Source organism: Protomyctophum parallelum, assembly GCF_964188405.1.
Source record: "Protomyctophum parallelum genome assembly, chromosome: 17".
Classification (NCBI taxonomy): domain Eukaryota; kingdom Metazoa; phylum Chordata; class Actinopteri; order Myctophiformes; family Myctophidae; genus Protomyctophum; species Protomyctophum parallelum.
Genome location: NC_139719.1, coordinates 18,601,023 through 18,625,015, shown reverse-complemented (window position 1 = coordinate 18,625,015; position 23,993 = coordinate 18,601,023). Strand labels below are relative to the sequence as shown.

General features: G+C 43.7%; 1 protein-coding gene across 3 annotated transcripts in view; it reads left to right on the top strand.

Moving 5' to 3' along the window:
* prkg1 (protein kinase cGMP-dependent 1) overlaps nt 1-23,993 on the top strand; it is a gene marked incomplete at its 5' end in the record, with an annotated part of 166,610 nt that overhangs the window by 21,636 nt on the left and 120,981 nt on the right. For all 3 annotated transcript variants that reach the window (XM_083786860.1, XM_083786859.1, XM_083786858.1), the window contains one exon: nt 11,081-11,247. In XM_083786860.1, coding sequence (XP_083642986.1) covers nt 11,081-11,247 — 167 coding nt within the window. The remainder of the gene's footprint in view (nt 1-11,080; nt 11,248-23,993) is intronic.

The window sequence follows — 23,993 nt, the reverse complement described above, 5'->3', positions numbered from 1 at the left end:
GTGTGTGTGTGTGTGTGTGTGTGTGTGTGTGTGTGTGTGTGTCGCACGCGTGCGTGCGTGCGAACTTCATGACAGTGGTGCAGCATTACATTGTATTTTGATTTGAAATAAATAATGATGAATAGATGTCTATACTGTTGCTTGTGTGTGTGTTATGCTATAGGGTTAGCTGGAACACACGCCCTGTATGATCTGTGGTGCGCATCTACAAGCTCCAAGTGTTGCGTCCACATGCAGCGCGTTGTGAGCTTGCAGATAGTCGGTGCCCCACTATAGAGAGATGGTAGGGTAGTGCCCAAGCCTATTCCTATATGATCTGTGGCTATATTAAAGGCCTTTTATATGTGATCTCACATAATGTGCGAGTCAGAGCTAACGTTACTCAATGATCATTTGCCGACTGATTGATATCACAGCACAGCGTGTGCTGAGTGAGAGAGAGAGAGAGAGAGAGAGAGAGAGAGGGGGGGGGGGGGTGCTCCGTTCATTGGCTCTATATAGGCCGTGCGAGACAGGATTATTTTAAATAAATATGTCTCTGTCTCTGCGTCTCTAGAGCTATAACATATATAGCACACATGTGCACACATGTGTGCTATATTAGGCGGCGGGTGCGTTTTACCTTTGGGTAGGCTGCTATAGAATTGCGTTGGGGGGGGGGGGGGGGGGCTCTCGCCGCCGCGGATTTATTTATTTCCCAGATGGTCTAAAAATGAGTTATTTAGCATACTTTTACCAATGAATTAGCCTATACACAGACAGCGACTTTTGGACGTCTTTTTCTCAAGTCTCGAGTCAGTCAGTGTAGATTACCCCTCCAGGAGTAGCGGGTCATGGCTCTTCACAGACGACACAGAGACAGCAGTCATTCCGCTGAACGTGTCAGTGTTGCTGCAGTGGTGTGGACTGTGAACCGTGAACCGTGCGGCACTGGTGGTGCTGCTGAGTGCTGACAGCCGACTCACAGCTTCTTCTTCTGAATTAGGCTACTTTATTTTTGCCTTGAAAAATACATTTTGCGTTTTGCTGTTTCCCAAAACAAACCAGCGCACGCTACTCTTTGCTACAAAGCGACTGGAAGGACGAGGTTTACAGACATACCAATAGTAGTCAATCATATGCTGATTAGGCCAGTTGCTGTATAGTGTATATAGCCTATCCGATCAGCGATCACCAGGGGGCAGCGACAACACATACACACACACACACACACACACACACACACACACACACACACACACACACACACACACACACACAGACACACACAATAGCCTTCTATAATGCTGCGCACATATATTATATATATATAAAAGAAATACCCAGCATAATTTTTGGGAAGGCTAAGCCTTCCCTAGCCTTACGCACCCGCCGCCTATATATGTTATAGCTGTGCTGTGATATCAATCAGTCGGCAAATGATCATTGAGTAACGTTAGCTCTGACTCGCACATTATGTGAGATCACATATAAAAGGCCTTTAATATAGCCACAGATCATATAGGAATAGGCTTGGGCACTACCCTACCATCTCTCTATAGTGGGGCACCGACTATCTGCAAGCTCACAACGCGCTGCATGTGGACGCAACACTTGGAGCTTGTAGATGCGCACCACAGATCATACAGGGCGTGTGTTCCAGCTAACCCTATAGCATAACACACACACAAGCAACAGTATAGACATCTATTCATCATTATTTATTTCAAATCAAAATACAATGTAATGCTGCACCACTGTCATGAAGTTCGCACGCACGCACGCGTGCGACACACACACACACACACACACACACACACACACACACACACACACACACACGAGATTCTGACAGAATGCGGCGGCATGCTTAAAATAAACAGATATACAAGCTTATAGTGTACCATAGCGTACATACCAGCGTACTTACCGTTCAATAATAATCAGCATGTATTATTATTAACGAAAAACATAAATACTAGCCTACTATTTTATTGGTCTAGTTCAGTTGATTTAAACAAAAGTAATGGAATTCAATTGCCTACATTCAGTATAGGCCTGGTTTTTATATAATGATGCAGGGAGATTTTCTGAGCCAGTCCGTGCCATGTCATTTACTGCATTACATCTTCTGCTATTTTCGGAGCTGCCAGATTAATATTTAAATCTTTAGTTGGAAGAATGCAATAGCATATCATAAGTGTTGACCATAATGGGACGGTTGGAACCAAATGAACCCCCGACGGCCGGCGCTATTCAGCTATAAGGCCTATAAACGATATGGCCATACAAATATGGTTATGTGGTGGTCTGTGACATGTCTGCGTGCGTGCGTGAAAGACAGACAGAATACGACGCAATGACATGTCAAATTGTCAATTGTAGATCAGCTGCTTGTTATTAAAGTAGGCTAATATGAAGGCAGCGTCTCCGCAAACGTGGACACCCGTGGCCCCCCTTGATCCCCAAGGGTCCACGGGGACCCGTACCGCCCGGGGGTATTATCATTAACCCCGTGCGCTCTGATCCACAAGGCGCACGGGGCTGCGCAGAACCGCGCTCTGAGCTTGTAGATCAGATGCCGGCCGACAGACAGACAGACAGACAGACAGACAGACAGACAGACAATGCGCTATACGAGCGCGGTGAGCTTTGAATATAGCCGTGTATATAAAATTAAATTCATATGTCCTTGTAGGTTATCTATTGTGTTGGCCAGCCCCCCAACCCTATACGCAGCAAGTGCAAAGGGGGGACCCCCCCCCTCCAAGGGTCCACATGGGGTGGGGGGGGGGGAGGCACACGGATAGGAGCACAAGCGCTCAGACGCTCACACACACACACACACACACACACACACACACACACACACACACACACACACACACACACACACACACACACACACACACACACACAGACACACACACACACACACACACACACACACACACACACACACACACACACACACACACACACACAGACGGACCCCCGTGGACTACCGTGATCCCCAGGGGTCCACAGACGCGGGGGAGCTGGTAGATCTTCTATTTTCGGTTGGGCAAAAGAGGTGACAGCTCTGGAACGCAGGGTCGCCTGAGGACGGCGAAGGGCTCCACGGAACCGGACCGGCAAGGTGCACGCGGTGATGCCAGGCCCGGGCGCGTGGGCCGTTCCCCGGGCACGATGCGCGCGGAAAAAGGCCTGCTGGAACCCCAGAGAACCACTCAGGCTCGCCTGGAGACCGGACCGGCGAGGCGCACGTCGCAAACGGGTAGATATAGTCGCGACGAGTCACGTTCTGCTGCGACGAGTCCAGCTCACGCCACAACGGGTAGATATAGCCGCGACGAGTCCCGTTCTGTCGCGAAGGAAAATAATAGTCAACCTATTACGTCGCAAACGGGTAGATATAGCCGCGACGAGTCCGTTCTGCCGGGACGAATTGATACTTACGCCAGGACGTACTCGAATATACGTTGCGACGGAAAAATAATACGTCGCAACGTACGTCGTCGTCGTGAATGGATTTCGCTGTCTCTCGTAATTTGTCTGTGTGTAATGGTTTTAATAGTCCCCCCCCGCGCACACACACACACACACACACACACACACACACACACACACACACACACACACAGTATGCATAGGTACACTAGGTTCCATTATGTCCTACTGTGTGCCAGCTGGGATTTGTGAGTGTGTGTGTGTGTGTAGGCCGTTCAACCCCCAACCCATCGCTTGGAGGCCGATGTGCTCATGTACGACCTCGAGCTCTCATCTCATTAACCCATCTCACTAAAGAACATATATACGACCACACTAGAGGCCCCTCAGACCACAGAGAAGACTTTTCGAACACACGAAAAGGCATGTCATGCGTTTTTGCCCTCAGGCAATCTGCGTGAAATTAACGCCCACTAAAGTCAGCATCTCATTATGCGTTTTAGCACATATGAAGCAGAGCTTTAACCCATTCTGAGCGGGAACCCCTTTTGAAAAATAGCAGATCTACAAGCTCGTAGATCTGCTATTTTTGAAACATTGTTGACAATGTGGCGCAAATCTTTGAATATATATTCTTTCAGAGCAAAGCTTTGCTTCTGGGTGGGGGGGGGTCCCTGGAACAACATATTTTCAGATGGGGGTCGGTGGCCAATTACATATTCTAGACGTTCGGGCCCCTGCGCGGCCCTCACCTCTATAGTTCGGGCCGCTGCGCGGCCCTCACATACTGGCGACAGGCGAGTGGCGCTCATCACAATTTGGGCACATATGGAGATCTGTATCTGTGGACAACACACTGCATATTTTGTCATAGGCTGTTTTATTTTCGGATATAAGAGAAGGTGTAATAGTAGTGAGTAACATGAAATGACTGTACAAAAACTTATCGAGTATGAACATGAACAGTGAGGTAGGTAGTTAGCAGCAGTAATTGGGAGCAATGTAATGAGCAGGGGGACAGTGGTTTTAAAGAACAGTACAAAAATGTCTTCAAGAATGAAAGAATAATGAATGTCGTCAAGGATGAAGGATAATTAGTCCTTAGGAATACAGGTAGTAAAAACTCTGCAACATAAACTGTAACAAAGGATGAGACAGTTGCAACAGTTGCAAGATGAACAGCGAGACAATAAAGGTTGCTTGAAAGCAAAACACAAGCCACTATAGTGGCGGCGGTCTGGAGCACTGCAGGAACTGACCATGCCGGTGCAGGAGAGCTGCGGTGCAAAAGGGGTCATAAATAAATGGTCTACGCAACACAGACGAGCAGCCGGACGGCTGAATCTAGGCCACCCAGGTGCAGGCAATTAAGAGATTTTAAGAGCACCACGGCAGACTGGAACTCCCATTACCGAGTCCACACCACCTGTGCACAGTAAATAGCAGCTCGTCTACTGTACACGGGTGGCCATAGCTGAATAGGTAGGTGAGAGGGGTCAAAGATGATCCCTTGCTTTACGCACCATGTTCTCTCTCTCTCTCTCTGTCTCTCTCCCTGCTGTTGGAGAGATGGACATGACATAGTGTGGAATGTTCCGCTGCAGAGCTTCACATGCCATGTACGCTGTAATGAGCCTGCCCTGCTGCACACATGTCATGTTGACATGACAGCAGAAGCTGCCGCGTCTTGGAATTCATTCGCAGAATGGGAAGAAGAGACACAAATGAATATTATTTCCTCATTATGCATTGTTTCCCCAGCCCCATAAAATGATAATCGGCTTATTCATTATGCAAATCTTATGACCCAAATCAGCCTGCCCCGCACATAACCGTGGCTTCCGCGGATTTAACCCCTTCTCTCTCTCTGTCTCTGTCTTTGTCTCTGTCTCTCTCTCGCCATGTCTCTCCCCTCTCTTTATCCCTCTCTCTATGCCCTCTCTCCTGGCTCCTGAACTGTGGAACGAACTCCCCATTGCAGTTGGAACTCCCAATCTCCTGCGGTAATCTGAAGACTCACCTGTTCAGAATAAACTTCAGCCCACACACAGTAGCCTTGACGATATTGCAGGCTTATGCAGGGCTAAAATCAGACCAGTCTGAACTGAGTGGTGCTGTTGGGATGGCGGACTATTGGCTGTCGGACTATTGGTTGTATTGGCTGTTGCACTATTGGTTGTCTGACTATTGGTAGTCTCCTCTCCTCTCTTCGGGATGCATACTTAGTTTAGACTAGTCATTGGTTAGACATGGGTTAAGGTTAGGTTTAGGTGTGCTGCCCCGTGTGTGTGTGTGTGTGTGTGTGTGTGTGTGTGTGTGTGTGTGTGTGTGTGTGTGTGTGTGTGTGTGTGTGTGTGTTGGGGGGGGGGTGCTTCGGCTGTAAAGAGACGTGAGCAGAGGACTAGGACTGATAGACACTCAATACACACACTCACTAACTCACGCATGCACATACGCACACACGCACATTAAACGGGTTGAGGATCACTGCTAGAGCCGTAAACTCAAACTCAAATCTTTGCTTCTGGGGGGTCCCTGGAAAAACATTTGTAGAATCAACCTCAGGTCTAAATGGGTTAAGGGTTCCATTTGTACACTCTCAGAGTTACACACCCATACAGGGCCATTTAGAACCCACTCAAGGGGCCATTTAGAACCCACTCAAGGGGCCATTTAGAACCCACTCAAGGGGCCATTTAGAACCCACTCAAGGGGCCATTTAGAACCCACTATCATCGGTAACACCTGTAGTGTAGTGTAGTGTAGCATGTAGTTGGGGTACACACACACACACGCGCACACACGCACACGCACGCACGCACAAACACAAACACACACCACAAACACACAGGGGGTCTGGATCAGTGCTGTAAGTAATAATGCTTCAGTGCAGTAGTACTGTAAAGTCATGCGCGTGCAGAGAGCACTGTCTGGAGTGTGTGTGGTTGTGTGGGTGTGTGTTTGGTGGCGCAAACACGCACGCACGCACGTGGGCGCACACACACACACACACACACACACACACACACACACACACACACACACACACACACACACACACACACACACACACACACACACACAAATTGCTTCTCTATCTAGGGATAGAGAAGCAGAGACACGGATGAGAGATAGAAATACTAGGCTTTGTCAGAGAGAGAGAGACTTTCAACACCTCCTTTATTAAAATGGTTTTCATTCCTTCTAATAATCAGTCACAAACAGTAGGCTACATTGCCTTTTTTTCTCAGAGCATGTCTTGTCATCTATACAATAGTGACTCGTCAACCCCTCATCATTTTCAGAAAAATAGCACACATAGTCCCAGACAATAAACACCTCCAATTAATTTTGTTTCATAAAATGTGCAGTGAAACAGTACTCTTGCTTTACCTAAATTCTTAAAAACTGCTAATACACAGTCACACCAGTCTGCCCTCCATCCATTTTGTATTACTTACTTAAAGGACCACTTAACCACTTTTCAACCCATCTTCATATAATAAGTCCTCACTAATAATCATGAAAGAATGGCGCAATTTTTTTCTACTCTGTCTGTGTCTCATAGGAGGGCTGTGGGCAGTTCAGAAACCGTCCTCAAGCTAATAGAAACTGCAGGCTTTCTAGTCCTGAAAAGTTGCAATACGAAGCCATCGTTCTCACGATAATGAAAATCCAAACATTGGAGACTGAGTAGGAAAAAAATCGTGCCATTTTTAAACATGGAGACTGAGTAGGAAAAAAATCGTGCCATTTTATCATGATTATTAGTGGACCACAGAAAGCACATTAGGCCTAATCAACGTCATATAGTCACCAACCGATCCATATAATTCTGTAGTGTATATGATGACCACGCACTGTTACAGTCCACTGCAGGCTACAGGCTATTTGATTTAGAAAATGATTAGTATTATAACCGCCGTCCCTCGGTGCGGCCACGGCGGCGCTCCTCGTTATATGTGCCCGATTTAAAATAACAGATCTCTAAGCTGTCGAGACACGCCATGAGCGGGTGCGTGGATGGTTTGTAAACTCTGTAGGTTATTTTGGACACCGAACGGGGACGATACTTGGGGTCTTGGACATATAGCTGCTTCACTTAAACTAATTGGGAGCTACTCACCACCACCACTGGAAATGGAATCCATTAGAATTATATGGAAATGGTACATTAACAGTCTAACGTGAGCTACATAAATCCTTTATTTCGGCGATAAGTCCATTGAACTCCGTTCTCACTCTCACACAGACACACACTGAACCACTGACGGCGGGTGCCGCTGTGCTGGCCATGCATTAAAGTGGCGTTCTTTTTTTTCTTTGTCTGGCTTTTATCTGGCTTCGGGCCTAACATTATGGTAATTTTTAGGGTCGGGCCGAGCTTCGGGCTGACCCAGTTAGGGCCGGGCTTCAAATGTCGGGCCCGCTGAGAACTCTAATTGATCCCGCTCCCGTTGAATTTCAGACCAATCCCGCCCGTGCCCGCAATGATAAAATCATTGTGGGCTCCTGTTCCCGTTGCAGCACTCTGCCAGTAACATTCTGTCCTCATGTGAAAGCCATCCTGTTTTTTTTTTGTCCAGCATCCTCCCAATATAATTATACTGATTTTTCTATTGGCATTAAAATTATTAATTAAAAATGTGAATAGAGCAGGTAGAAGGGGAGACCGCATGGACATGGATTCGGACCTCCAATCTTCTCACCAGCTACGTGTTCCAGCCATTTCTAGCAAGTGTTGGACTGTAGTTAACCCTTTGTTCGTAGTCATCACAGTCCCCATCGGTACTTAATTATCTACCGTGGAGCCCAGCTGAGCCCACTTGAGTCCCGGCTCTCTCAGCAGCCATGGTACAAAGATGGGTTAGAACTCTCTCAGCAGCCATGGTACAAAGATGGGTTAGAACTCTCTCAGCAGCCATGTTACAAAGATGGGTTAGAACTCTCTCAGCAGCCATGGTACAAAGATGGGTTAGAACGCCTTGTGCATTTATTTCCCATTATAAGCCATACTTTTGTCACACTGATATAAAAAGGTGACACATGATTCATCTTAAATCCTGAATAATCAAAAAAAGTATTGAATGGCAACCTTAAATAAAAAAATAAAAAAACACTCTACACTTATTTCCCCCCTTCTTCTATGTACTCTTGAGGTACTTAGTGTAGTCTATCCAAAAATATGCAAATGCAATCAGCAACTGTAATCGTCCTCATTGTCCTGTGGAGGCTCTAGTGCAGTGGTTCCCAAACGGTGGTGCATGCGCCCCTTGTGTTGCGCGAGCGCATTCTAGGGGGTGCGCGACATGAATAGGCTAATGGTGGTGCTATGGATTTATTATACAGTAAATATATTAACATACTGTATTATACCAATATATGGCAAGTATAATGCAGAATCTATGCTGCATATATATATATATATATATATATATATATATATATATATATATATATATATATATATATATATATATATATATATATAATGGCATTTGACACTGTAGATTACAGTATCTTGCTCTCTCGTTTGGAGCACTGGGTTGGCATTAAAGGGCCAGCACTAGAGTTTTTTAGATCTTACTTGTCAGGGAGAAGTTTCCGTGTCACCCTAGGGGATGCCACATCCACCACAGCATCCCTCCATTGTGGAGTGCCACAGGGCTCTATTCTTGGACCAATTCTGTTCATGTTGTATCTGCTCCCCCTAGGATCTATTTTTCGAAAACACGGTGTTTCTTTCCATTGTTACGCTGATGACAGCCAAATTAATTTGCCTCTAAAGCGTAACAATCCTGACTCTTTAAAACCACTCCTTGCTTGCCTCGAGGATGTAAAAGCATGGCTGGCTTTAAACTTCCTAAACTTCAATGACAGCAAAACCGAAGTTATGGTGTTTGGGCCCACACAAGCACATGTGTCCCCTCCTGGTGTTTTAGGCCCCCTTGAGCCCTTCTTGAAGCCAACTGCCACCAATCTAGGTTTCAAAATCGACTCTGACCTAAAGATGGACAAACAGATAAATGAGGTAGTAAGAAAGAGCTTCTTCCAGCTTAGGAGGCTATCTAAGGTTAAGTCTTGCCTATCCCGCTCTGTGTTCGAAACTGTAATTCATGCTTTCATGACATCCCTCCTAGACTACTGTAATGCCCTGTATATTGGAGTAAACCAGGTTTCCATCTCTCGATTACAGCTAGTCCAGAACGCAGCTGCTAGGTTACTTACAGGCACACGTAAGCGAGACCACATCAGCCCTGTACTAGCCTCCCTCCACTGGCTTCCTGTGCGATACAGGATTGACTTAAAAGTATTGCTCTTTGTCTTTAAGTGTCTAAATGGTTTGGCACCCATTTATTTATCTGAACTGCTGAAACCCTATTCTCCAACACGGACGCTCAGGTCCTCTGACCAGCTTCTCCTGGTGGTGCCTAAAACCAGGCTGAAGCTCAGAGGTTACCAAGCTTTTGCAGTGGCAGCTCCCAAGCTCTGGAATGAGCTGCCTCTGCACACAAGACAAGCCCCCACCCTCCAGGTGTTTAAGTCACGTCTCAAGACTTACCTTTATTCCTTGGCTTTTCCAAGCACAGTATGAGATGTTTCGATGTTTAATGTGACACTGTGCATGTTGTTTGTGGTTGTTTTGTGGTTTTTCAATGAAGTTGTGTTTTTTAATGTTTTTTAATGTTTTACTGTAAAGCACTTTGGTACAACGTTGTTGTTTTAAAATGTGCTATATAAATAAAGATGGTATGGTATGGTATGGTATGGTATGGTATGGTATGTATATATATATATATATATATATATATAGGAAATATATATATAGCTTATGCAATTTTTATTTCCATGTGGGGGGTGCGTGAGCTAGGTCAGGTGTTAACAGGGGGTGCATGGCCAAAAAGGTTTGGGAACCTCTGCTCTAGTCTAGTGCATTTAGGCATTAAGTGCAGGCCACTAAGTTGTTGATGTGAGGAAGACTAAAGAAATGGCAGTAGCTCTTACCATCTTTTCCACGGGGCGGCAGTGGCTCAGGGGTAAAGTGACCATGTTAATCTATCCAGTAGTTTAGGTTCATTCCCATGCCATTTCCCCCACTAACAAAGCAGTGCTCTTTTCCCAGTCTACCTTTTTGAGGATGACATTTGTCCATAGCACTCCGTAATGTGCGTTAACTTCTGGATATCACTATCATCTAGGTCCTTTTTAGCCCATTTAGGCCTGACGTCAAAATTGTAAAAAATAAATGTCTTCTAAATCCTGACAGTTTTCTGAAATACCTATATTTCTATATCAGTGGTGCTCAATATTTCATGTCAAGGACCCCCAAAAATGATATGCAATTGCCAATTGGCCACTGACCCCCATCTGAAAATATGTCATCCCAGGAACCCCTCAGAAGCAAAGCTTTGAGTTAAAAACGTCCGCTCTGAAAGAATATACATTCAAAGATGTGCGACACATTTTCAAGACTTTTCAAAAATAGCAGATCTACAAGCTCTGCTATTTGTCAATAGCCAGAGTATAACACAATGCTAAAAACCCCAAAAGGGGTTCCCGAACGCCCAGAATGGGTTAACTGAACTATAGCTACTCAATATGCCCTAAATCAAATCAAAATAAAATGCTCCTCTCCTCCTCCCACTCCCAGGTCCAAGGACCTGATCAGGGAGGCCATCCTGGACAATGACTTCATGAAGAACCTGGAGCTGTCTCAGATCCAGGAGATCGTGGACTGCATGTACCCGGTGGAGTACGGCCCCGACGCCTGCATCATCAACGAGGGAGACGTGGGATCCCTGGTCTACGTCATGGAAGGTAAGGACCGCCCGGGGACGTGCAGAGACTGTCAGAGAGGCAGGGGCTGAAAGCCCGTAAGAGGGCACCTTTAGACAAAACAAATAGCAGGCTCACAAGCTCTACAAGCTCACAACACGTCGCGCTGCGACACGTTGAGAGCTTGTAGATCAGCTATTTTCGAGGCGCAACCATAGACTGATATATGGACAAAGTGTTCTCCGGGTCTGATATGGACGTAAGATGAAGCCTGTCAGTCCTTGAACTGTAAATCGCCATCTTTCTAGATCCGTTTGGGCCCAGCTGGCCATTGGCTGGCCCAGACAACGAGGCGGGACTTACCCCCTTCTTCTTCGTTGGTTTTCATTTTGACTCGAACGGGGGGTGGATCCCGATCATAGACTGTAACGGTAGCCACGCCCCTCAGAACATAGGCTGTCTATGTGTGCTGGTAAGGGCAACTGGACCAACCCAACATCATAATAACCTCATGACTTGCATGCATGCGCACGTTGAGATCAATATGTTGAAGCCAGTGGGGAGGGAAATGCGGAAAAGAGTGTATGTGACGGCACGAAGCATCTATATAAAAATATACTGTATTTTCAAAACATGATTTTGAATGTTCTCTGTCTCTTGAAATGATGGGCTCTGGGCTCGTGACAACAACAGCCTGTATTCAGTTATTTTCAGAGATAAAAGCACATGACCTTTTGGACATGATGTTGGCCTTCTTAAGCAGTAGTGACTTTTCATGTGTTGCACAACGCTTGCCTTGTACACTGTAACACTCAGGGATTTGAACCTTGACCCTGCCTCCCACAGTCCACCTGACCTCATGTGTTGTTCAGCTCTTTTCTTTCTGATAAAGGGTCGATTTCTGGTGCCGTGTCATTAGTCAGAAGGTTCATTGTTCTGAAATTACTATCCCTATCTCTAACCCTAACCTAAACCTAACCGCAAGCACGGGAGCAGTGCATGTTCGGACTAACGGGACTTCGGATCTATGGGTAGTTCCCGGATTTCTGAGGTTGAACCATTATTGACTAGGTCTGGGTAGTCTGGGAACCCATCCGCGTAAAAAAAAGGTCTTTCTAATAACATTCCTAATTCCTAATAAATGATACGTAGCTTGCGGAGTTAGTTCAGTCAGATATACTGGAGTGGCTTCATGCTATGCTCATGGGCTCATACTGTACATGCATATTACAATGGTACTACACACATTTAATTCGTCATTCACTGACGTGGCAGTCAGCTGACCAATTGCCAGGTTATTTAAGCTCACGTCAGTCTCTGTCATCCTGCTGTCATCCTCCTGCTGTCCTTTGTCCCTGGACTGTTGGTATGCGCCTGTTTGCTCCCACCGCCTCCCCAGCACCACCGGTGGGCTCTGGTATGTGTTTGTTCCCCATGGAGGGTTGTTAATGTATTTCAGGGGTGGAGGTGAGAGCAAACATCACATAACGACCAGGAACCATATGCAGAAGGAAGGCAGGAAGAGCATGCAGTCTAGGATAGCTTAAATACCCCGCCCAATTGGTCAGCTAACTGCCACATCAGCGTATGCCATGTGGGTCTTGAAAACACTGAATAAACCCACATAGTAATGCAGCATATTACCCCCTAGAGTACATGTATGTGCCATTGAGCACAGCATGAACCCGCTCGAGTATACCTGACTGAAGTAACTGCTATGTATCATATCTATCTCCCTGCTCCTAAATGTTTTAGGGTGGCTGTGGCTCAGGAGGTAGAGCAGGTCGTCCAATGATCCCTGGGTCGGCGGTTCGAATCCCGGCTCCTCCTGTCCACATGTCAAGGTGTCCTTGGGCAATGAGTCGGTCGGTGTGAGCTTGCCACCATTGGTGAGTGAATGTGGGAAGTGAGGACGCTGGCGTCGAATGTTCACCGCTTGACCTCCCAATGTATGAATGAACCATTGTAAAGCGCTTTGAGCACTTGGAAAAGCGTTATAAAAATCCAATTCATTATTATTTAATTGTGCTGAGCAGGGAGAAGAATATAGAAGAGCCAAACGGCAAGATAAAATCTATGCACATGCATTTGTATTCATTCTATAATAAACATTGGTTAAATCTATCTGTGCGTTATCTGACTGAACTGTACACATGGTCAACACAGAGTCTAATGAGGTCCGAGAAAGAGTCAACAATCATACCCAGATAATTAGTACATGCAATTATTATAATTCTCAGCCGTAGCTGAGTGGTGGTTAGGAAGCCTGCCTTGGGAGCCAGAGAGCCCCTGGTTGAAGCACGTACTGCACGATTCAAGGCCAGGCCAGCAATGTGTTGATCTGCTTTCTGAGCGCCGTATACAGTAGAATGGCATAGTACTGTAGTTATAGGATGGGTAAATGCAGAGGACACATTTCACGCATGTGAAACGCTACCTGCTATAGGGTTTGAGCATTCAGGCCTGTGCCGTTCTGTTGCTGTACTGGTGTACAAAATTGTACTGTACTTGAGTACAATTTTGAGGTGTTTTTACGTTCCAATTTTCAATACCTTTACTCTCCACCACATCTCGCATCCAAATGTGACCGTTTCTGACCGAAGATAAGTCATTTTTTTAAATTGTCGTTTATTTTTCTCATGTCATATGTAAGCAGGGAATCATAGCTTTAAATTGACATATTGGTTGTTGTTGAGATATGGTTAATAGAGTAGTAATGGCTTACAGAAAACAGCGAGTTGAGAAAACAGGCTTGAAAGGTTCACTTCTGTGGACTCTAACATTACACCTAGCTACATGTTTAAGCATTTATTTCATATTTACATTTCAGAAATGCTCTAGTATGTGAAGTCTGCCTGTGCTATTAACTCATTATTGATAAAAAGTGACAGTCATTTCGCAATGGCTGTCTCTGTATCAAAAACAGTCCCAAATATTGTACTTTTACTCCACTACAATTATTTGAAAACTTCAGTTACTTTGTAGATTTGGATTATTATTAATTTATTACAAAACAATAAAACATGCGTTCACCTCAGCCCTATATATATGTTGGCCATTTGAAAATGGCAGATCTACAAGCTCAATGCGTCGCATTGTGATACTTTAACTTTTTGATTTTGATGCCAATACTTTTGTACTTTTACTTAAGTGCATTTTGAAGTATTTATATATTGCAGTATTGATTTGATGCTAAGTAAAAAAAATTGAGTACAAATGTGAGTACCACCACTGACCAACACATTGTGGAGAATATGGTGAACGATCGACTCACCTGACAATATAATATCAATCTGTGTTTCTTTTGCACCACTGAACCATCAAATGTGTATTTGTCAGTGGTGGGGAAAGTACTCCATTTTGTTACTTAAAAGTCCAGAAATCAAAATAAACGTACACAAATATTTTGGCATCAGTACCAAAAGTAAAAGTAAGTAAAAACGCGACGCATTGTGAGCTTATAGATTGGCCATTTTCAAATGGGCGAAATGCATATAGGGTTAATGACTGTATGTACAAGTATACAATATTTGCCTCTGAGATGTAGTGGAGTAGAAGTAAAATGATTGGAAATTGGAAATACTCAAAGAACAAATACCTCCTAATTGTACTTAAGTACAGTACTTGAGTAAATGTTACTTTCCACCACTGCAAATGTGTGTGTGTTTATAATGAGGGGTTCATGCACTACGCGGGCCTCCTATAACCTCCCTCTCTGTTGGGTTGTTGACACGATTGTTCTTCTCGTTGACAGTCTGATCACGTCTGTCACCTGAGCAGCTTTTTATTTTTTATTTTACTTCTGTTGTTCCCTCTACACGGCACACTAATAATGCTCCGCCGCAGTCATCCAGGGTGCACTTTTGACCACAATTTCCTGACTGGAAGCTCCTGTCATCCACATGGCCCGTTAGCGAAGACTGTGAGGCAGGCAGGCGGGCGGGCGGGCGGGCGGGCGGGCAGGCAGGCAGGCAGTCAGTTAGTTCTTGGCCTTCTCTCTGTTCAGGATAATGATGCTAATGCGTTCATTGGCCTGGCCACTAGCCGATCTCTCTCTCTCTCTCTGCTTGCTGCTTTACATTTACAAGCTTCAACCATGTCATTTTCATGTTCATCAGGAATTGTAAATGTGTGTTCTGTTATAAATAACATCCAGTTACATTGTGGCCATTCACTGGCCACAATGTATTCCCATCACAGATCACACTACACACACAGTAAAAGTCCAGAAATCAAAATAAACGTGTGTGTGTGTGTGTGTGTGTGTGTGTGTGCGCGCATGCGCCGAAGACAAAACGCAACGAAGGAAGGTTGGGGAAGAAAGGAAGGATGGATGAGTGCTCTGGGGAGAAAGGAAATTAAGCAATTGAATTGGAAATACTTTATTCTGCAAAAGAGCTCATTCAACACAAACATTAAGCACGGAGACAAAAAAGGCACATTATAAACTAAAGGGACATTTGAATACTAGAGATATGAGAATAAAATGTACAAGGCGGAAGAAATATACAAGAAAATAACATTAACTTCAGTAACACTAACAAGGTTTTTACTTTAAAACCATTAAAACCGGGAAAGCATTTGTTTCATTTTAGATTTTTGCGTTTGCAATTCGTACACGCTAACAGCGAGCGTTTTACACCTGAAAATATTATACTGTTTTTAATTTATTTTACACAAATCTTCTCTCCTAGTGGTCCCTGGCACAAAACAGAATTTTCAGAATGGGTCCTTTGGCATGAAAACGTTTGAGCTACTGATTTAGAAGGCATTCGTAGAATCGGCCTCAGGTCTGAATGGGTGAAAAAAAAGAAAATGATACGTGGCCTGCGGAGTTAGTTCAGTCAGACATACTCGAGGGAGTTCATGCAGTGCATGAGGCGCATACTATACTCAAGGTTAACATGCTGAATTTCTATGTGGGTGTATAAGTGTGTGCAAGTCCCACACGTCATTCGCTGATGTGGCTGTCAGCTGACCAATTGGGCGGGCTACTTAAGCTCTCTAGACTGTATGCTCTTCCTACCTTCCTCTGCATATGGTTCCTGGTTGTTATGTGATGTTTGCTCCCACCACCACCCCAGCACCACCGGTTATTTATGTTCCCCATGGGGGGTTTTATTGTCTCCACCAGGCCGAATGCTTGTTTTAGTATGTTTTGCACTCTGTTTGTCCGTTCGTCCGTGTGTCCATCTGTCTGTGAACAGCTAATCTCCGGCACTGTTAACAGAAAACAGCGTCTCATTTCTAACAACACTCTCTGTCTTCTTTCACCGGTGCTAGGCGGGGCTCTCGCCAACTTAAAGTCTTCTTAAGGTTTTATCTGAACATAAACAGGCCTGTCTTCGTTCACAGGGTTAACGTGACACTTTAACTAAAACATCCTTTCTTCCATAAACATCAACGGAGGGGTTTCTTCATTCACAGTCTTCTGGGTTAACGTGACACATTAACTAAACGTCCTCTCTTCAATAAACATCAACATAGGGGTTTCTTCATTCACAGTCTTCTTTTTATCCTTAGCTTCTAAACCGTCTGGGAGTGCCTCTTCTTAAACAAAACGTGTGATAGTGAGAGAACGTTTTCCTTACTACGACCTTAACGTGCGGTGGACTGCCAGGTGATACGAGGCTCCCTTCTACTGCTGCTCGTCCCGAACCGAGCCAGGTGGGTTTCCAGGTATAGGTGCGGCTTTCCACGCGTCACTTGTTTATGGGGGGCACACACTCCTGTGTGTGCTTTCAGCCCCACTCCTACAAGCCTGATAGAGCGGAATACAAGGTAGAATTGAGTTGCGGTACAAACAATCAAACAGTGACTTTAGTTAGTGTCAAGGGATCCATTATCGAGAAGTGTGCGGACTTACCATCCAGAGCCAAGGTGTCGACATACGCTGCCCGAGCGTCTTGGGTGAACCAGCCAGTGTCACGGCTAAGTTCGAGTGTCATTTATAAAGGGCGCGGCTGACAGGTCGCGGCTGTCGCTGATTGCTAATGCGGGCGGAGGCTGCATTAGGCGCAGCTGGTGTAGGATCGCACTGGGGTAATAGACGGCGTCTATGACACGTCCATGGGCGGAGCGCGTCGGCGAGGCCGGTGTTTGGCTGGTTGCCATGGGAACGCGCCCATTACTCTGGTGGTACCGTGGTGAGACTCCACACTATATATATATATATATATAATTTTTTTTTATTGCAAACAATATGCCTTCTTCAGGGTATATGCACCACTATTGGTGTGCGCTCCTACCTCTTTGTTTGTAATGATAACAAATCTAAATGTTTTCGAAAATTGCCTATCTACGAGCTCAAATGCAACAATCGCCTTTTGACCATTTCACATCAAATCTATTGATATAGTGAACTCCTCATTCATACAGATTGATGCCTTTTAATTTGCAGTAAAAAAAAACGACCTATGGAATTAGCATAATCACACAAAATATGATAGAAACTTAATTAGACTGACATAAATAAATGTGAGGAATACACAATGAAGGAATTAATAATGAATTAGAATAAAATAGCCTAATGAAAGAGATAGATTCCCACACTTTCTTATTTGATTATTGGATGGTGTGTGTGTGTGTGTGTGTGTGTGTGTGTGTGTGTGTGTGTGTGTGTGTGTGTGTGTGTGTGTGTGTGTGTGTGTGTGTGTGTCGCACAGATGGCTGCTAAATATAACGTCCCCAATGTCTGTTCACAGGAAGAGGAAGTGGAGCCTGAAACGGACACAAAATGATGCTCCATTTGGTGTGTGTGTGTGTGTGTGTGAGAGAGAGAAACGGAGATAGATTGCTTGTGTGTGTGTGTAGAGTGTGTATGCTCACAATGCTGGTCAGTGGCTGTAGGCGTTTGCTAGAGATTCAAGGTTGATATGCGAACACACATGTGCATGCATGCGTGTGTGTGTTTTTGGACTGGAGAAAGGCATGATGTGATAGATTTGTTGTCTTGTGTTAGCCATAAATTATAAAACTGGGCACACAGATGTGCGCATGCACGCACGCACGCGCACACACAGACACACGTTTATATTACTATACATTTAGGACAGCATTGAAAATCGTTGAAAATTGCAAACCTAGTGTGAGACAACGGCGCACAACAAAGTACACAATATGGGAGAAAAACACTCTAACCCTAAACCTATCCTCTAAATGCCTCATCCTAATCATAACCCCAACCTGAATCTTTTCCTAATTGTTCCTAAGCCTAACTCTCTAAATATTTTTGAGGGGCGCTATCCCCTCCTATGTCCAGCTTTGAGGGTGTGTGTAAACGCATTGTCCTAACACACACATTGAATGCCACTGACAACACAATCGGTGCCGGATGTTCTTCAAAATAGGAGCTCTGGGGTGCCAGAAACAATCTACTAAAAAAAAGTTTACTTTACATTGCTAGCTTACATTGCGATCGTTTTAATTTATACGATATATGATCCAAAAAGCGGGAGAGACGGATGAGGAGCAGAAATGAAGCGCCAGTATATCGATCCGTTCATAACCACGGAGAGCGCCCTTGATTAGGAGAGACGAGTCATTCTTTCCACCGCGCTAACAGCTAAGTCGGTAGCCGAAAGGCGAACTGACAAAAAAAAGGAAAGAATTCAGAATATTCTTATCTCGCCCAGTATCATTGAGGATGCGCTAGGACGTCCACGGGTGTGATTTTCTTTCAACCATAACACGGAAAATATGTCCTCACAATGTCTAATTCTCAAATTCGTCTTGTGGGGAAGAGTTTGGCCCTTGCAAGTATGACGGTACGAGTATACACACACGCGTCCACACAGTCACTCACACTCAATCATGCTCTGACACACACACACACACACACACACACACACACACACACACAGACAGAATGCACACCCACGGACACACGGTCAGCACATGCACACAGCCCCTCTTTCTCATGCAGTGAAAAGGAGCCAAGCTGCTCTCTAATGGATGTGGTTGGCATAGCAACCTGTTAGAGGCGCATATTTAGTTTTCCTAAACTAAGTTACATTGTTTATAAATGTATTTTTAACGCTCATGAATATTTATGCCTGTCAGCTTTAAAGACATGTATTATTATTATTTGAGGACAGCCGCACACAAATGACCACTTTAATATCAGAGAGAGAGAGAGAGAGAAAGAGAGATGGTGTCAGTTTATGATCTAGTGCTGCTATCTGCAGCCCCATCCTGGGCGTTGTCCTCAGTCACAGGTGAACTTGATAATTTCATTGCAACCGATTTGTCCCTGTGGGCAGGAAACGCTTCAAATAAAACCCCTAAAAACTGACTTTTGGGCAGGGAACGCTTAAAATTAAAAGCCTCAAAGAAACCACATATTAACCATGGAAACATCCTTGTGGGTCCGTTACAGACGTAAGGTTTTTATTACAACGTCTGTTTGTAATAAAAACGCTGATCCTCACGGTTCCACATACGGGTATATATCATTTGAGATTCACAGCCTCACAGCAATTCTAATAGATCTGACCTGATGTGATTACAGTCAGACCGGCTCGGTCTCTAAGTCTGGCCTTTTCGGTTTATACCTGCTGTGCAGACATTTACCCAGGTCCTCTTGGCGTCATTATCTTGGTGTCCTTGTGCAAGGCCTTGTGCAAGGAAGCTAACTGTGAGAGAGAGTGTTAGCTTCAGTACCTTGCCCTGAAGTACCTTTTACTGAAGCTAACTATCTCTCTCTCTCTCTCTCTCTCTCTCTGTCTCTCTCCACCTCTCCACTATATGTCCTTGGGCAAGGTACTGAAGCTGTAACTGTCTCTCTCTCTCTCGCGCTCTCGCTCTCTCTCGCTCTCTCTCGCTCTCTCTCTCTTCACTATATGTCCTTGGGCAAGGTACAGAAGCTGTAACTCTCTCTCTCTCTCTCTGTCTCTGTCTCTCTCTCTCTCTCTCTCCACTATATGCCCTTGGGCAAGGTACTGAAGCTGTAACTGTCTCTCTCTCTGTCTGTCTCTGTCTCTGTCTCTGTCTCTGTCTCTGTCTCTCTCTGTCTGGAGGTCCATGTACAAAGCTCCAGTGGAGAAACGCACAGCGGATATACAGTGGAGGATAGTGCATGTGTCTACAAACAGACACGTGGCACACATTGACTCTAGGGCCAGCAGAAGTTGTCCTTTCTGTCAGGAGGAAGAAACACTTGAACATCTATGGTTAAGGTGCCCAAGGCTTGGTAGTCTGTTTGCGCTGCTACAGAGATGGTTCAACAGTTTTAATGAAGAGCTAAACGATGAAATGTTTATTTTTGGGCCACGGTACAAAGCATCCCAAAAGAGACGAGTGGGCCTGCTGAACTGTTTACTTGCGCAGGTAAAGATTAGCATATGGCTCACTAGGAGGAACAAAATGCAAGGAGCAGGGTCAATAGACCCAGAACTCATGGCAAAAGGACTGATAACAGCTCGTCTCAGAATAGAGTTTGCCTGCTATAAACTGATTTCCTTTCTAGAACAGTTCGTTGAGATGTGGGGACTCTAACATACACTAAACAACATCAGTCCTATATTTCTATATTGCAATATTGATACTTTAACTTAAGTAAAACAACATGTACTTTCCCACACTGCCTACTAAGTGTCCACTCAACTCATCTGTGCACTGTGTCACTGACAGCTAACCTAGTGGGGGAGTGGTCTGTGGGTGGGGGAGTGATTATGCAAGCAATTAGGGGTGGAGACAAGTATCTATTGTCACACCCATTCCTGGGGCCCAGAGGTGCTAAAATCTTTGGAATCTTTGCAGGGGAAATTCTGTACTTTGGGGTTTCCGGTTCAACAAGTTTTCAATTTCAATGAACAATACATCATATGAAAGCTTACATTATGTAGTTTCATAATAAAAAACTGAAAAATGACCATGGTCCCCATGTTTATCAAACCACTGTACTCAATCAGCATATTTGTATAACTGATTATATCTATATGCATATAAACCTGAATGATATTGCATTGTGTTCAGCCTCTATTTTTCAGTACATGCCCCTTTACTGAATCCATTTATATTTTGATGCACAACATTAACATTGTGACCTGTGTGTATTTTTCTTATACAAATCAACACAATTATACAGTGTTTTAAATCATTGGGCCTCATGCAGCAACCGTTCTTAAGAAGTTATTAAGCAGAAATGTGTTCTTAGACCCACTTAATGTTTTCTTACAAGCACACAACACGTCCCATTATGGAGCTTGTACATCGGCTATTCTTGAAACATTTTGATAAATCTTCAAAACATTTTGATAAATCTTCAAAACATTTTGATAAATCTTCAAAACATTTTGATAAATCTTCAAAACATTTTGATAAATCTTCAAAACATTCTGATAAATCTTCAAAACATTCTGATAAATCTTCAAAACATTCTGATAAATCTTCAAAACATTTGGATAAATCTTCAAAGGAGGTGGGCTGCGTGGACCCGGTGCTCATAATGACTGGACTTTTTAAAGCACGGCTCAGAGTAGAACATTCTTATTATAAGATGGCGAGCAAGAAAGTACTGCCGAAGCAGACAACCTGCAACACTTCCTTACGGTGCAAGGCTCGAATAACAAGTTGAAATGAAGAAAATGCCAGCACTCATTGTATGTCCTTTTCATATGAATTTATTTACCTCTAACATTTACATGTTATGTTTACACAATAGTTCTGACCTTTCCATTTGTGCTTCTGACAAATATCTAGCAAAGAGAACAATAAGAACCATATCTCCACCAATCACAGTCTGACAGTCTGCCCTCATCTCCCCATACTGAATTTTCATGTTGTGCATCAAAATATAAATGGATTCAGTAAAGGGGCACGTACTGAAAATAGAGGCTGAACACAATGCAATATCATTCAGGTTTATATAGTTATAATCAGTTATACAAATATGCTGATTTACTTATCCAATAGTCTCAATAGGATCTTCCTGCAGTTACCGTAGTAAAGCTGCAGATAATAGTAAAAGTAAAATCAATAAAAAGGAAAACGATCATTTTAAAGTCCATCCTGGTACTTTTGCTGAACACATCATTATATTCATCATAACAGTGCAGAGTGTACCATGCAGCTCTAAGCTGTAATATTATTATTGTATTTGTATCTAAGACTTTTCAGTGCCATCCTGGACTAGAAATAGTGCTCATATATGGGTATTCTTAATTGCAATCTGTACAAATAAACATGAATCCCCTGTGTGACTAATTTTATGTGATTTTAGACTAATCATTTGGCTGGCTAACACCACAAACTGTAGTCCATCCATGACATTGTTGTTGTTAGAACAGCTCAAATATTGAATGTGAAGACATAGTGTAGTACAAATCCTGGTGTGATCTTCTTAAAAAGTGCACGGCTCATAACAAACGTCTAAGGTATTTTTCCCCCTGACTTTCTGTTGGTAAGGTTTTAACTCTTTCACATCAGTGCACGGCTGATTCAAGCCATGCATTTAGGGGTAAACGGTACCTTTTTGTACATATTAATAATAATGTAAACATACAGCATTTTTTTATTTAGCAACTAAGACTACAAGTAACTTCATGGAATAAATGATATAGCCTACTTGCAGTGTTGGCTGCAAGTAGTTTTACTCCACATGTATTTATTTGAAAACTCAGTTAGCCTACTAGTCACTTTTTAGATGTTATTATTACAAAACATACACTAAACAACATCAGTCCTATATTTCTATATTGATACTTTAAAGGGACACTTCACCCTTTTTGCAAAAATATATATGTTAATGACGTTTAGAAGCTTTAGATCACTTTCCTGGGGGTATTTATGTGTGTAATATGTGGTTTTAGTTATTTTAGATTGTAGCAGTGAGCCTGTTGTCTCTGATGTCATGGACACTGGTCTCACTACCTTCCTGGACTACAATTCCCATAATTATTTGGTGCACTGCTCCTCCTTGTGGATAGCCCCCCAGGAAAGTGTTTCAAAGGTTCTAAACATCATTAACATATATTTTTTTGTGAAGTGTCCCTTTAACTTAAGTAAAACAACATGCACTTTCCCACACTGCCTACTAAGTGTCCACTCAACTCATCTGTGCACTGTGTCACTGACAGCTAACCTAGTGGGGGAGTGGTTCGTGGGTGGGGGAGTGATTATGCAAGCCATTAGGGGTGGAGACAAGTATCTATTGTCACACCCATTCCTGGGGCCCAGAGGTGCTAAAATCTTTGGAATCTTTGCAGGGGAAATTCTGTACTTTGGGGTTTCCGGTTCAACAAGTTTTAGATGCTCATATCTTCTTAATTTCCCCCCCAATTTCAATGAACAATACATCATATGAAAGCTTACATTATGTAGTTTCATAATAAAAAACTGAAAAATGACCATGGTCCCCATGTTTATCAAACCACTGTACTCAATCAGCATATTTGTATAACTGATTATATCTATATGCCTATAAACCTGAATGATATTGCATTGTGTTCAGCCTCTATTTTTCAGTACATGCCCCTTTACTGAATCCATTTATATTTTGATGCACAACATTAACATTGTGACCTGTGTGTATTTTTCTTATACAAATCAACACAATTATACAGTGTTTTAAATCATTGGGCCTCATGCAGCAACCGTTCTTAAGAAGTTATTAAGCAGAAATGTGTTCTTAGACCCACTTAATGTTTTCTTACAAGCACACAACACGTCCCATTATGGAGCTTGTACATCGGCTATTCTTGAAACATTTTGATAAATCTTCAAAACATTTTGATAAATCTTCAAAACATTTTGATAAATCTTCAAAACATTTTGATAAATCTTCAAAA